At 41.5% G+C, this 13202-nt stretch overlaps 1 protein-coding gene across 2 annotated transcripts in view; it reads right to left on the bottom strand.

Moving 5' to 3' along the window:
• Positions 1-10985, bottom strand: part of snx7 (sorting nexin 7) — a 99062-nt gene extending 88077 nt beyond the window's left edge. Inside the window, exon 1 of one of the 2 annotated variants that reach the window (XM_068036865.1) lies at positions 10794-10985. In XM_068036865.1, the coding sequence (XP_067892966.1) occupies positions 10794-10982 (189 nt within the window). In that variant the 5' untranslated portion in view covers positions 10983-10985. The remainder of the gene's footprint in view (positions 1-10793) is intronic. The other variant, XM_068036864.1, reaches the window with a different exon arrangement.
• Between the last annotated feature and the right edge of the window lie 2217 nt (positions 10986-13202).

The following is a 13202-nucleotide window of genomic DNA, read 5'->3' as shown; positions in this document are numbered from 1 at the left end:
ATCTTTACGCAGTTTCACATTTATTGTGCAGAGTAAAAGGATTACAACCACGTAGCTCCTCACTCAAAACCCTTAACCAGTCTGAGTATGTATCTGCTTACAAGTGCTCGAATAAGACCCCAATTAACACCCTCCACCTGCATATAATCAAACCATTGATACACAATTAACAGATTAACAACAATTACTTAAAATGACAGCCACACTTTGAAGATGAATTAATTAACCAAACCAGACGAGCAGACCTTCGCTATATCGGGGGAATAGGAGATAATATCTATACAAAATCTTACTCAAACTTACAGGCTTTCTTTGAGCCAGTTTTTTAAAAGAAAACATAAAAACAAGGGTAAAAATTAGAGCACTGTTATGAAAGTGACTTTTGTTAAAAATATTTAAAAAGGATTTTATAGTTAAGCTAAATAAATGTTGGATCAGTTTTTTTAATCAAGAGGATTGAGGGAGCCGTATTGGCAACAGTGTTGCTGTTTGTGGCATGGCTCAGGCTAGGCTTCGAGCAGAAACCCTGGCAACAGGGGCACAAAGGTCACAAGTGCTCCTTTGATTGGACAAGTCCAGTAGTAACAGAACATCTGGGTGGGCAGAAAAACTGAAGTTTTCTGGTTGTCAGTGTGTGTTTTATCTTCTGGAGGAAGAGACCAGATTCTTGCTGAACGTTTTTTTTAAAAAAAGTTAAGTGCTGCTGAAGTGTCAAAAAAAGGACAGAAGGAGAGAATTCCAATGAAGAACAGAAGACTACAACCCAACTCGCTTTCTCACAATTGCCTAAAAGACTCTGAAATCCATTGTGTCGAGTGGTCTTGTTTCCTGTATTTCAAGAAGGCCTGCTAAATTACCTTTCAACACCGCCTGAAGAGAACTAATTCTGGAAAATTCTAAAGATCCTGCCTGCATGTGCCAGTTTGGTGCAGCCTGTCTCATCTGCTGTTTATCCAGGGGTGGGCAAGTGATCTGCCTGGGGTATGTTTTTGGTGTCTGTAACAGAACTCTGATCCTAAAAATCCTTTTTCACTTTTTTAGTTCAGCAGGTATTGGGGAAGGTTTAAACTAGATTGGTAGGGGGGATGAGAACCCGAGAGGGAGCTCAGAGTGAAGGGAAGCAAAATTGGCAACTTGTCAGGGATGTGGGAACCAGGAGCAAATATCAGAGAGGAATACCAAGGTGCACAGAATACTGGTAGATAGATAGCACTAGAGTAGGGAATAGTAAGCTATTAGGTGGGCTCACAGTAAGGGAGAAAGTAATAAAGTCTGATTCAGGGTTAATGTGCATGTATATGAATGCACGGAGTGTGGTTAATAAGATTGGTGAGGATAGGCACAGATTACCATGTGGAAATATGATGTTGTGGCTATAACAGAGACCTAGCTCAAAGAAGCTCAGGACTGGGTGTTAAATATTCCTGGATACAAGGTGTTCAAGAAAGCTAGGAAAGAGAAAAAAGGCAGAGGGGTGACAGTATTGATCAAGGATAGCATTGCAGTGCTGGAGAAAAAGGATGTCCCAGAGGGGTCGAGGATAGAATCAATTTGGCCAGAGCTAAGGAACAAAGAAAGGTGCAGTTACATTGCTTGGTGTCGTCTGTAGACCACCAACTAGTGGGAAGGATGTGGAGGAACAAATTTGCAAGGAAATTACAGAGGTGCAAAAATTATAGGGTAGTTATAATGGGGGAGTTTAATTATCCAAACATAGACTGGGATCATAGTAGTGTAAAGGGCAGTGAGGGGCAAGAGTTCCTGAAGAGTGTTCAGGAAAATTTTCTACAGCAGTATGTTGCTAGTCCAATGAGAAAGGAGGCACTGCTGGATCTGGTTCTTGAGAATGAGGTGGGCCAAGTGGATCAAGTATCATCGAGTCATAGAGAGATACAGCACTGAAACAGGCCCTTCGGCCCACCGAGTCTGTGCCAACCATCAACACCCATTTATACTAATCCTACATTAATCCCATATTCCCTACCACATCCCCACCTTCCATCAATTCTCCTACCACCTACCTACATTAGGGGCAATTTACAATGGCCAATTTACCTATCAACCTGCAAGTCTTTGGCTGTGGGAGGAAACCAGAGCATCTGGCAGAAACCCACGTAGTCGCAGGCAGAACTTGCAAACTCCGGACAGGCAGTATCCAGAACCGAACCCGGGTCGCTGGAGCTGTGAGGCTGCGGTGCTAACCACTGCGCTACCTAAATCAGTAGGAGAGTATTTAGGGGACAGTGATCATTGCATCATAAGGTTTAAGCTGACGATGGAAAAGGACAAAGAGAAATCCAGAGTAAGAATAATTAACTGGGGGAAAACCAACTTCAATGGGGTAAGAATGGAGCTGGGGCAAATAAACTAGAGTCAAAAGTTGGCAGGAAAACCGGTAGACAATGGACTACCTTCAAAGGAGAGATAGTTCAGGCACAGTCAAGGTGCGTTCCCTTGAAGGGGAAAGGTAGGGCAAACAAATCAAGAGCTCCCTGGATGACAAAAGAGGTAGAGATTAAGATAAAGAAGAAAAAGAGTGCTTATGACAGATGCCAGGTAGAAAATACTATGGAGAACCAGGCTGAATATAGAAGGTCCAGAGGGGAAGTGAAAAAACAAATTAGAGAAGCAAAGAAACCATGAAAAGCAATTGGCAGCTAGCACTGAAGGAAATCCCAAAGTTTTCTACAGACATATAAATAGTAAAAGGGTAGTAAAAGAAGTGGGGCCGATTTGGAACCAGAAAGGGGATTTATACATGGAGGCAGAGGGCATAGCTGAGGTATTAAATCAATACTTTACATCTGTCTTTACCAAGGAAGACGCAACCCAGGAAATGGTGGAAGAGGAGGCATTTCAGACACTAGAGGGGTTTAAAATTTATAAAGAGGATGTATTAGACAGTATGTCTGTACTTAAAGTGGATAAAGCACTAGGATCAGATGAGATGCATCCATGGATATTGAGGGAAGTGAGGGTGGAAATCGCAGAGGCACTGGCCATAATTTTTCCAGTCTTTCTTAGTCTCGCGGGTGACGCCAGAGGACTGGAGAATTGCAAACATTACACCCTTGTTCATAAGAGGGTGTAAAGATAAACCCAGCAACTACACGCCAGTCAGTTTAACTTCAGTGGTGGGGAAACTTAAAGAAAAAACAATTTGGGACAAAATTAATAGTCACATGGACAAGCGCAGGTTAATTAAGGAAAGTAAATCATGTTTAACTAACTTGCTGGAGTTTTTGCAGGAGGTAACAGAGATTTGATGAGGGCAATGCTGTTAACATTGTGTACATGGACTTTCAAAAGGCATTTGATACAGTGCCACACAACAGACTTGTGAGCAAACTTATAGCTCATGGAATATAAGGGATGGTAGCAACAGGGATATGAAATTGACTGAGGGACAGGAAACAAAGTAGTGATTAATGGATTTCTTTTTTGCAGGCTGGAGGAATATTTGGAGTTCCCCAGGGGTTAGTGTTGGGACCCTTGCCATTTCCTGACATTTATTAATAACCTAGACCTTGGTGTACAGGGCACAATTTCAAAGTTTGCAGATGATACGAAACTTGGAAGCATTGTGAACTGTGAGGATAGTGTAGAACTTCAAAAGGACATAGACAAGTTGGCGGAATGGGCAGACAGGTGGCAGATGAAGTTCAACGCAAAGAAATGTGAAGTGATTCATTTTGGTAGGAAGAACATAGAAAGACAAGATAAAATAAAAGGTTACAATTTTAAATGGGGTGCAGGAGCAGAGGGACCTGGGTGTATATGTGCATAAGTCATTGAAGGTGGCAGGGTAGGTTGAGAGAGTAGTTAATAAATCAAACAGTGTCCTCGTCTTTATTAATATGGGCATAGAGTACAAGAGCAATGAAGTTATGTTGAACTTGTATAAGATACTAGTTCGGCCTCAGCTGGAGTATTATGTCCAGTTCTGGACACCGCACTTTAGGAAAGACGAGAGGGCACTGGAAAGTGTACAGAAAAGATTCACGAGAATGGTTCCAGGGATGAGGAACTTCAGTTATGAAGATAGATTGGAGAAGTTAGGACTGTTTTCCTTGGAGAATAGAAAACAGAGGTGATTTGATAGAGGTATTCAAAATCATGAGGCATCTGGACAGAGTAGATAGAGAAAAATTGTTCCCTCTTGTGAAAGGATCGAGAACAGATTTCAAGTATTTGGTAATGGAAGCAAAAGTATCAGGAAAAAGTTTTTCTGGAATGCACTACCTGAGAATGTGGTGGAGGCAAGTTCAATTGAAGCATTCAAAAGGGACTTAGACTGTTATATGAAAAGGAAGAATGTGCAGGGTTACGGGGAGAAAGCGAGGGAATGGAACTGAATGAATTGCTCTTTCGGAAAGCCGGTGCGAGCACGATAGGTAAAATGGCCTCCTTCTGCACTGTAACAATTCTGTGATTCTATATATGCATGTGTGTGTGCGCGCGCGCGCGAGAGAGCAAGCATGAAGGGACTAAAGTAAAAAGGGACTTTAAAATTGGGTTAAGGTCGAAAGGGGACTTTTTAAAATTTAATGTTGGATTTTTAAAAATTTGATCTCTGAAATTGTTTTACTTCATTTCTAGTTAAAACTTATTTTTATAACAAATTGTTAATTTTGTTGTTCAGTAAAGAAACCTGGTTGGTGCGTACTATCTGGGGAAAATAGTGTATCTGATTGACTGTTTCAGTAAATGGGTAAATTTTAAAAATATGTTGTGACCTGTGAAGAATTGGGACTGAATTAACAGTTTCAATATCTCTACAACATTTTGGATTACATTCAAAAAGATAAATTTATTTTCAAAAGCATGACACTATACACCAACAGTTGGCTATATGAATTCTCGCAAATCTAATAAAGCAATTTCAGCTATTGAATTTCTAAACAGAGACAAAATTATGTCAAATTATTCCCGACTGCAATAAACTGAAAGACTAAAAGTATAAACAAGCATTGACAAAATAGTGGTTAACAGATCATGATGGGAAATAATCTCACTTACAATATATACAATCAAAGTTTTATAAAGGTAAGAATATAACAGTTAACATTTCCTGAAAAACCTTAGTTCCAATGTACAGAACTGAAAGCACAGAGGTTCCTCTAAACCAGATATTGAGTTACTGACAGTTCCTCTCCCTGGAAACTGCTCGAGAGCGAACCAAACCGTTCAAAAAACTGATCCTCTCCATCACCAAGACCACCTACTTCCACCATCACCATTCTCCACCCCTACACCACTTCATCTGTTGCTGAAACCCTCATCCATGTCTTTGTTACCTTTAGATTTGACTATTCCAATGCTTTCCTGGCTGGCCTCCCACCTTGCTCTAAACTTGAGCTCATCCAAAACCCTGCTGCCCATGTGCTAACTCACACTACGTCCCATTCATGTTTCACCCCTGTGCTCATGGAGTTAGGCTGGCTCCTGGTCTGGCAACATGCCTTTTTAAAATTCTCATCCTTGTTTTTAAATCCTAACCACCTCCCCTCGCGCCACCCGCCCCCCCACCCACCCCCACCACCCCATGGCATTGCCCTCCCTATCTCTAAACTCCTCCAGCCCTATAACCCTCCTTCAATTCTGGCCTCTTGCACATCCCAATTTTCATTTCTCCACCACTGACAACTGTGCCTTCATCTTGCATGGGCCCCAAGCTCTGGAATTCCTTCCTGAAACCTTGGTACCTCTCTCTCCTCCTTGAAGGCACTCTTTAACACCTACCACTTTGACCAAGCTGTCCTAATATCTCATGTAGCTCAGTATCATATTTTCTTTGATGATGCTCCTGTGAAACATCTTGGGAAATTTTACAATGTTAAACGTGCTATATAAATGCAAATTATGATTGTTATTGAAAAAGCACAGCTCTTGTTTTTAGAACAGATTAGAGTTAACAGCCTTTTGGTGCATTTATAATGCAACAATGTTAAACGTGCTATATAATGTTAAACAATGTTAAACGTGCTATATAAATGCAAATTATGATTGTTATTGAAAAAGCACAGCTCTTGTTTTTAAAACAGATTAGAGTTAACAGCCTTTTGGTGCATTTATAATGCAACCACTTGTTTGACAGTAGCTGCAATATCGATTCCACCAGGAACCACCTCATTTACACTGCATGGCTTAAACTACAATTCATCCACCCAGCATGCTAACATGGCTGTGCAGGATTCTTATTCCACTAATTACAATCTGAATATCTAGAGTGCACAGGTGGGAGCATCCATGCTCTCTGGACATACAAACATACGAATTAGGAGCAGGAGTAAGCCACTCAGCCCATCGAGCCTGCTCCGCCATTCAATAAGACAAAGGCTGATCTGATTGTAACCTCGACTTCATATTTCCACCTACCCCCGATAACCTTTCACCCCCTTGCTCAACAATCTATCTACCTCTGCCTTAAAAATATTTACAGATTCTGCTTCCACTGCCTTTTGAGGAAGTGTTCCAAAGATACTCAACCCTTAGAGAAAAAGATTTCTCCTCATCTCTGCCTTAAATGGGCAACCCCTTATTTTTAAATAGGGACCCCTAGTTCTAGATTCTCCCATAAGGAGAAACATCCTTTTCACATCCACCCTGTCAAGACCCCTCAGGATCTTATATGTTTCGATCAAGTCATCTCACTCTCCTAAACTTCAGTGGATACAAGCATAGCCTGTCCAACCTTTCCTCATAAGACAACCTACCCATTCCAGGTTTTAGTCTCAACCTTCTCTGTACTGCTTCCTTCCTTAAATAAGGAGATCAATACAGTACACAGTACTCTAGATGTGGTCTCACCAATGCCTTGTATAACTGAAGCATAACCTCCCTACTTTGGTGCTCAATTCCCCTCGCAATAAATGATAATGTTCTATTAGCTTTCCTAATTACTTGCTGAACCTGCATACTAACCTTTTGCGATTCATGCACTATGACACCAAGATCCCTCTGCATCTCAGGGATCTTCAATCTCTCACCATTTAGATAAGATGCTTCTTTGTTATTCTTCCTGCCAAAATGGAAAACTTCTCATTTTCCCACATTATACTCCATTTGCCAGATCTTTGCCCACTCATTTAACCTATCTATATCCATTTGTAGCCTCATGTCCTCTTCACAACTTACTTTCTTACCTTTGTGCCATCAGCAAATTTAGCAAGCATACCTTTGCTCCCTTCATCCAAATCATTTAAATAAATTGTAAAAAGTCGAGGCCCCAGCACTGATCCCTGTGGCACGCCACTTGTTACATCTTTCTAACGGGAAAATGACCCATTTATGCCTACCGTTTCCTGTTAGCGAGCCAATCTTCTATCCATGCCAAAATGTGACCCCCTACACCATGAGCTTCAATAACCTTTGATATGGCACCTTATCAAATGCCTTCTGAAAATCTAAGTAGAGTGCATCCACCGGTTCCCCTTTATCCACAGCACATTACTTCAGAAGAACTCCAATAAATTGGTTAAACATGATTTCCCTTGAACAAAACCATGTGGACTCTGCTTGATTACCTTGAATTTTTCTAAATGCCCTGCTAGAACGTCTTTAATAATAGCTAACATTTTCCCTAAGACAGATGTTAAGCTAACTGGCCTGTAGTTTCCTGCTTTCTGTTTCCCTCCCTTTTTGAATAAAGGAGTTACATTCACTATTTTCCAATCTAATGGAACCTTCCCGAATCTCAGGAATTTTGAAAAATTAAAAGCAACGCATCAACTATCTCACTAGCCACTTTTTAGGACCCTAGGATGAAGTCCATCAGGATCCAGGGACTTGACAGCCCGCAGCTTCAAAAATTTGCTCAGTACCACTTCCCTCCCTGGTGATTGTAATTTTCTCGAGTTCCTCCTTCCCATTTTCTGATTTACAACTATTTCCGGGATATTACTTGTATCCTCTATAGCGAAGACCAATGCAAAATCCCTGTTCAGTTCATCTGCCACCTACTTATTTTCCCTCATTAATTCCCCAGACTCACTTTCTACAGGACCAACGCTCACTTTGTTAACTTTTGTTTTTTAAATATCTATAGAAACTCTTACTGTTTTTACATTTCTAGCTGGCTTTTTCTTATACTTTAATTTTTCCCTCATTAATCTTAGTCATTCTTGGCTGTTTTTATATTCTGTCCACTCTTCTGACATGTCACCCATCTTTGCACAATTATATACTTTTTCTTTAAGTTTGATATTAGCTTTAACTTTTTTAGTTAACCACAGATGGTGCGTCCTCCCCTTTGAATTTTTCTCTCTTATAGATGTATCTATTCTGTGTATTCTGAAATATCACCTTAAATGTCTGCCACTGTATCTCTATTGACCTATCCCTTAACCTAATTTACCAGTTCATTTTGGCCAGCACTGCTTTCATGTCCTCATAAATGCCCTTATTTACATTCTTCTCTCTCTCAAGCCGAATGTAAAATTCAATCATATTATGATCTCTGGTCCCTAGGGGCAGCTTCACTATGAGGTCATTAATTAATCCTGTCTTGTTGCACAATACCATGTCTAGTATAGCCTGCTCTCTGGGTGGCTCCAAAACATGCTGTTCTAAGAAACTATCCTGAAAACATTCTATGAACTCATCTAGGCTACCTTTGCCAATCTGATTTTTCCAGTCTACATGTAGATTAAAATCCCCCATAATTATTGCAGTACTTTTCTGAAAAGCTCTCATTATTTCTTCCTTTATACTCTGTCCTATCGTGCTGTTAGGGGGTCTGTACACCACTCCCATGAGTGACCTCTTGCCTTTATTATTTCTCATCTCTACCCAAACCACTTCTACATTCTGGTTTCCTGAACGTAGTTCATCCTTCTCTAATGTGCTAATACCATCATTAATTAACAGAGCCACTCCTCCACCTTTTCCTAGCTTCCTGTCCTTCCTAAATGCCATGTACCCGTCAATATTCAGGTCCCAATCTATGTTATCCTACAGTCATGTTTCTGTAATGGCTATCAGATCATATCTATTTATTTCAATTTGCGCAACCAGTTCATCTGTTTTGTTTCGAATGCTATGTGCATTCAGATACAGAGACTTTAGTTTTGTCCTTTTGTTATTTTTCTAATGTCTAGCCTTGACTGCTGACTTAATCTTAAATTTGTACACTCTATCCCTTCCTGTTACTGTCGATCATTTCCCATATTGATACCTTTTTCTCTTACATTGTTTCTACTCTTTGATTTACCACATCTTCCCAAATTGGATCCCTTGCCCCCACTATTTAGTTTAAAACACTCTCTACTTCCCTAGTTATGCGGCCCGCTAGAACACCAGCCCCAGCACGGTTCAGGTGTAGACCATCCCAACGGTGCAGCCCCTCACTTTCCCCAATACTGGTGCCAGTGTCCCACGATCCTGAACCCACTTTTACCACACCAGTCTTTGAGCCATGCATTCATTTCTCTAACCTTATTTGCCCTATGCCAATTTGCATGTGGCTCTAGTAATAATCCAGAGATTTTCAGATTTACGGATTATAATAAAGGTAAATAGTGACAGTTTTTTTCCCACTCGTCAGTAACAGGCACACATTTAAGATATTCATAAACGGGGAGTTTAGGAAAAGTTTCTTTAAACAATGTAAAGTTCACTGTCTCAAGACATTATGAAGCATACTTAATGTTTTAAGAATGAATTAGGCAGCTGCTTGAAAATTAAAAATATTTACTGGTATGTTAAGCAAGCAGGAGAGGAGAGCTGAGTGGCTGCTGTGCAGAAAATTAGTGGTACAGACAAATAGAATAGTACTGCACCGAAATAGGCTATGAAATCAATGCCAGGTAAGTTTAAAATATGCCAAGGATCCACCCAAACACTTAAATCCACATCTAAGTTTGGCATAGCACTAGAATTATACCACAGGCAAATGTGAAGCTACCTCTTCCAACATCACTTCTGGTAGATTTACTTTGTGCCGTGATTCCTGAGTGAAGTTAGAATTGCTATGAAGTGCAAAATTATTTGCAGCAACCTGAACCATATGCAGAAGTATGGCAATGTCAGGTATCTTATCTCAACATAAGAAAATACTTTAAAATAATTTCAAAAATTAGTACAAAGTGAAAGTACTTTTAATGCGTTATAAATTTGTTTATGGTACATGACCTGACTTGCTTAACTTGTTCTCAACACAGACTATCAGATTAGGTTACTCGATTATTTTTTCGACGTGCCTGGCAACCAAAAACAAAAAACCTCTACTTATCCCGCTAAAGGGAATGCTGAAAGATTTGTTTACAATTGTACTTCATCAGAAGACTGCCCTCCCTTTAAAAAAAATCTACTCCACAACAATCAAACAATTTTCGCTGGAGGGGGACGGGGAAAAGCCAGTCTGGACTTGAATTCACCCCAAGTGATGATGTCCAAGGTAACTGTAAAGCTGTAAAGTGCTGAAATCAACTCTCTCCCCACAGTTAGGAAAAGTTCCAATCCTTGATCTTCACAAAGCTGCAGGAGTGGAAAAGCAAACTGTGCCAAACTTGACTTTTTTTTTTGCAACGAACACAAACAAAAAGAATCAGTCGGAATGGAGAACCGAGAATGTAAAATCACAACTTTAAGGCTGCGAGCAAACTGTAGGGAGAGTTTACACATGGAGATTGCGGCAGCTCCTCCTCCAGGCAGCAGCCCAGGCCCACTCCTGCAGTCCGTGTGTCCCTCTCCGGTACCCGCGCCGTCACAAAACTTTTGCGCTGAATTGGGAAGGGCTCCGGCACCGACAACTTACTCCCATAAAAGTGGCTGCGGAGGGCGGGCGAACTCACCTGACTAAACACCTCCAGATCATCATCATCATCGTCGTCCTCGAAACCCAGCATGTCCTTCGAGAGCGGGTGCGGAGTAGCAGATTTGATAGTTTTGCCAGAAGAGCCAGTATTTTCCATCTTCCTTCCACTGGCGGTCGTTGATGTGACGGGCGCCGGCCCCGCCCCCGCTCTCCGCACCAGCAGCATAGCTGCCGAGTGCGCAGGAGCGGAAATGGCCCGTGCTCAAACGCGGCGCGTGCGTTAGGTCGAGACGTTACTCTGCGGGCGCCGGGCGGCGCGAGTGGGTATGTGTTTGGAGAGGATTGGGGGAATGGATGGTGGGCGCTCACCCGTTTGTAATTGCTGGCACCCGTCACTTATGCCAACGTTGAATGCAGTGTTCAGAGTTCATTGAAATAAAAGCAAAATACTGCGAAATCTGAAATAAAAACAAGAAATGCTGGAACCACTCAGCAGGTCTGGCAGCATCTGTGGAAAGAGAAGCAGAGTTAACGTGTCAGGTCAGTGACCCTTCTGCAGAACTTCCGATGAAGGGTCACTGACCCGAAACGTTAACTCTGCTTCTCTTTCCACAGATGCTGCCAGACCTGCTGAGTGGTTCCAGCATTTCTTGTTTTTATTTCAGAGTTAATTGGCTTTGTTCAACAAAGCCAACTCCCCTAATTAACGACAGTGAAATTTGGCGATCAAAACTAGTCAAGGACCAAGTGTCAAGCATAAAGACCTTTTACATAAAGCAGCGGGGAGCCACATTACAATTTTTGTCTCACGCGGGGCTGGTGAGACGATTTCTGAAAGATATAGGCATTAAAAATTTATCTAACTCTCAATCAAAACAACAAATGGGCATTTTTGTGAAGAAGTTTCAAATGAGATTAATTTATTGACTTACTATTACATCACTATATTCAACACTGATTTAGTGAGATACCTGGCATTTTTTTGCTTGCACAAGTAGTCAATGTTTGCCCGCACACTTATTGTAGATTGTTGAGTATTCTGGATAGATGTCCATCTGTCAGGAGAGATCTTGATCACTCTCTGTGTTCTCCCCTCTCTCTCTCTGCCTCCCACTCCCTCTTTCTCTATTCCCCCTCTCTATGTTCTCCTCTCTGTTCCCCTTCTCTTTGTCCCTCTCTCTCTCTGTCCCTTCTCTTTCTGTGCCCGCTCTCTCTGTCCCCCTTTCTCTTTCTTTGTCCCCTCTCTCTCTCTGTCCCCCTCTCTCTCTGTCCCCCCTCTCTATCTCTGTTCCCCCCTCTATCTCTGTTCCCCCCTCTCTGTCCCCTCCCCTCTCTCAGACAGTTGCAGGGAGCTCTCAGCACAGCAGCTTTGTGGTTGGTCAGTGTTTTTAAAAGAAAAGTCACAAGCCAGTTTCACAGCTGACAGGTGCTGATATTGGGAACAGCAGTTTCCCAACTTTGAACAGATTTGGAGTTTTTCGGCGAGCTTTCAAAAAAAAAGTCAGAACCTCCCAGAAAACCGTGAAACTTTCCGAAGTTGGGAAACTGCTGTTACTGATATCAGCACCTGTCAGCTGTGAAATTGACTTGTAATTTTTTTTAAAAAGCCAGTCTGAAAGAAGACAATGAAAAATTTCTCATCTCTGAAATACGTCCACGGGCCGGATGGAAATCTTTGGTGGGCCAGATCCTGAGTCTGTATGTTGGACAACCCTGATATAAAGTCTTCCCTGCCCCTGTCAAGAACTGGTCTATCTGGCAAGATATTCCAGAAGCTAACTACTCTCTGGGAAAAAAAGAACCATCTAACATCCAATCTAATCACTCTTTTGCATCGTTTAAGCTCATGTCCCCTTGTCATACCCAATCTGTTAAACTGGAATAATCTCTCAGTAGGCATGTGATCCACTCATTGCACAGCATTATTTGAATCCATGACTCACTCATTTTGGTTTGAAAATGTAACCTATTTTGATGTATCTCACAGCTCTATCTGTTTAAATGAGTTTGTAATCAACCTTATTTGTTGATCATTTATCTCGCTCCTAACAGTCCCAGATCTTGACTACTATTTCAAAAGGACACTGAAAATAATAAATTCCAACTGGAAAGTCAACTTGGTTCACGTGGCAGCACATTGGCCTCTAAGATGCTATGGTCTCAAGCCTCACTCCAAGATTAATCATATAATCTAAATTATCCACAAAGACCAGTACAGATCCAATCTGCCAACTACCACCCCATCAGTCAACTCTCAATTTTCAGCGAATTGATGGAAGGTGTCACTGACTGTTATCAAGTGGCACTTACAGAGCAGTAATCTCTCCTATACACAGTTTGGGTTCAGCTAGGATCACATAGCTCCAGATCTCATGACAACCTTGGTCCAAACATGGACAAAAGAGCTGAATTTCAGAGGTGAGGCGAGATTGACTACCCTTGACAT

This window comes from Heterodontus francisci, chromosome 8, assembly GCF_036365525.1.
Source record: "Heterodontus francisci isolate sHetFra1 chromosome 8, sHetFra1.hap1, whole genome shotgun sequence".
NCBI lineage: Eukaryota > Metazoa > Chordata > Chondrichthyes > Heterodontiformes > Heterodontidae > Heterodontus > Heterodontus francisci.
Note: the sequence above shows the minus strand (reverse complement) of the source record. Positions and strands in the feature narration are given on the sequence as shown.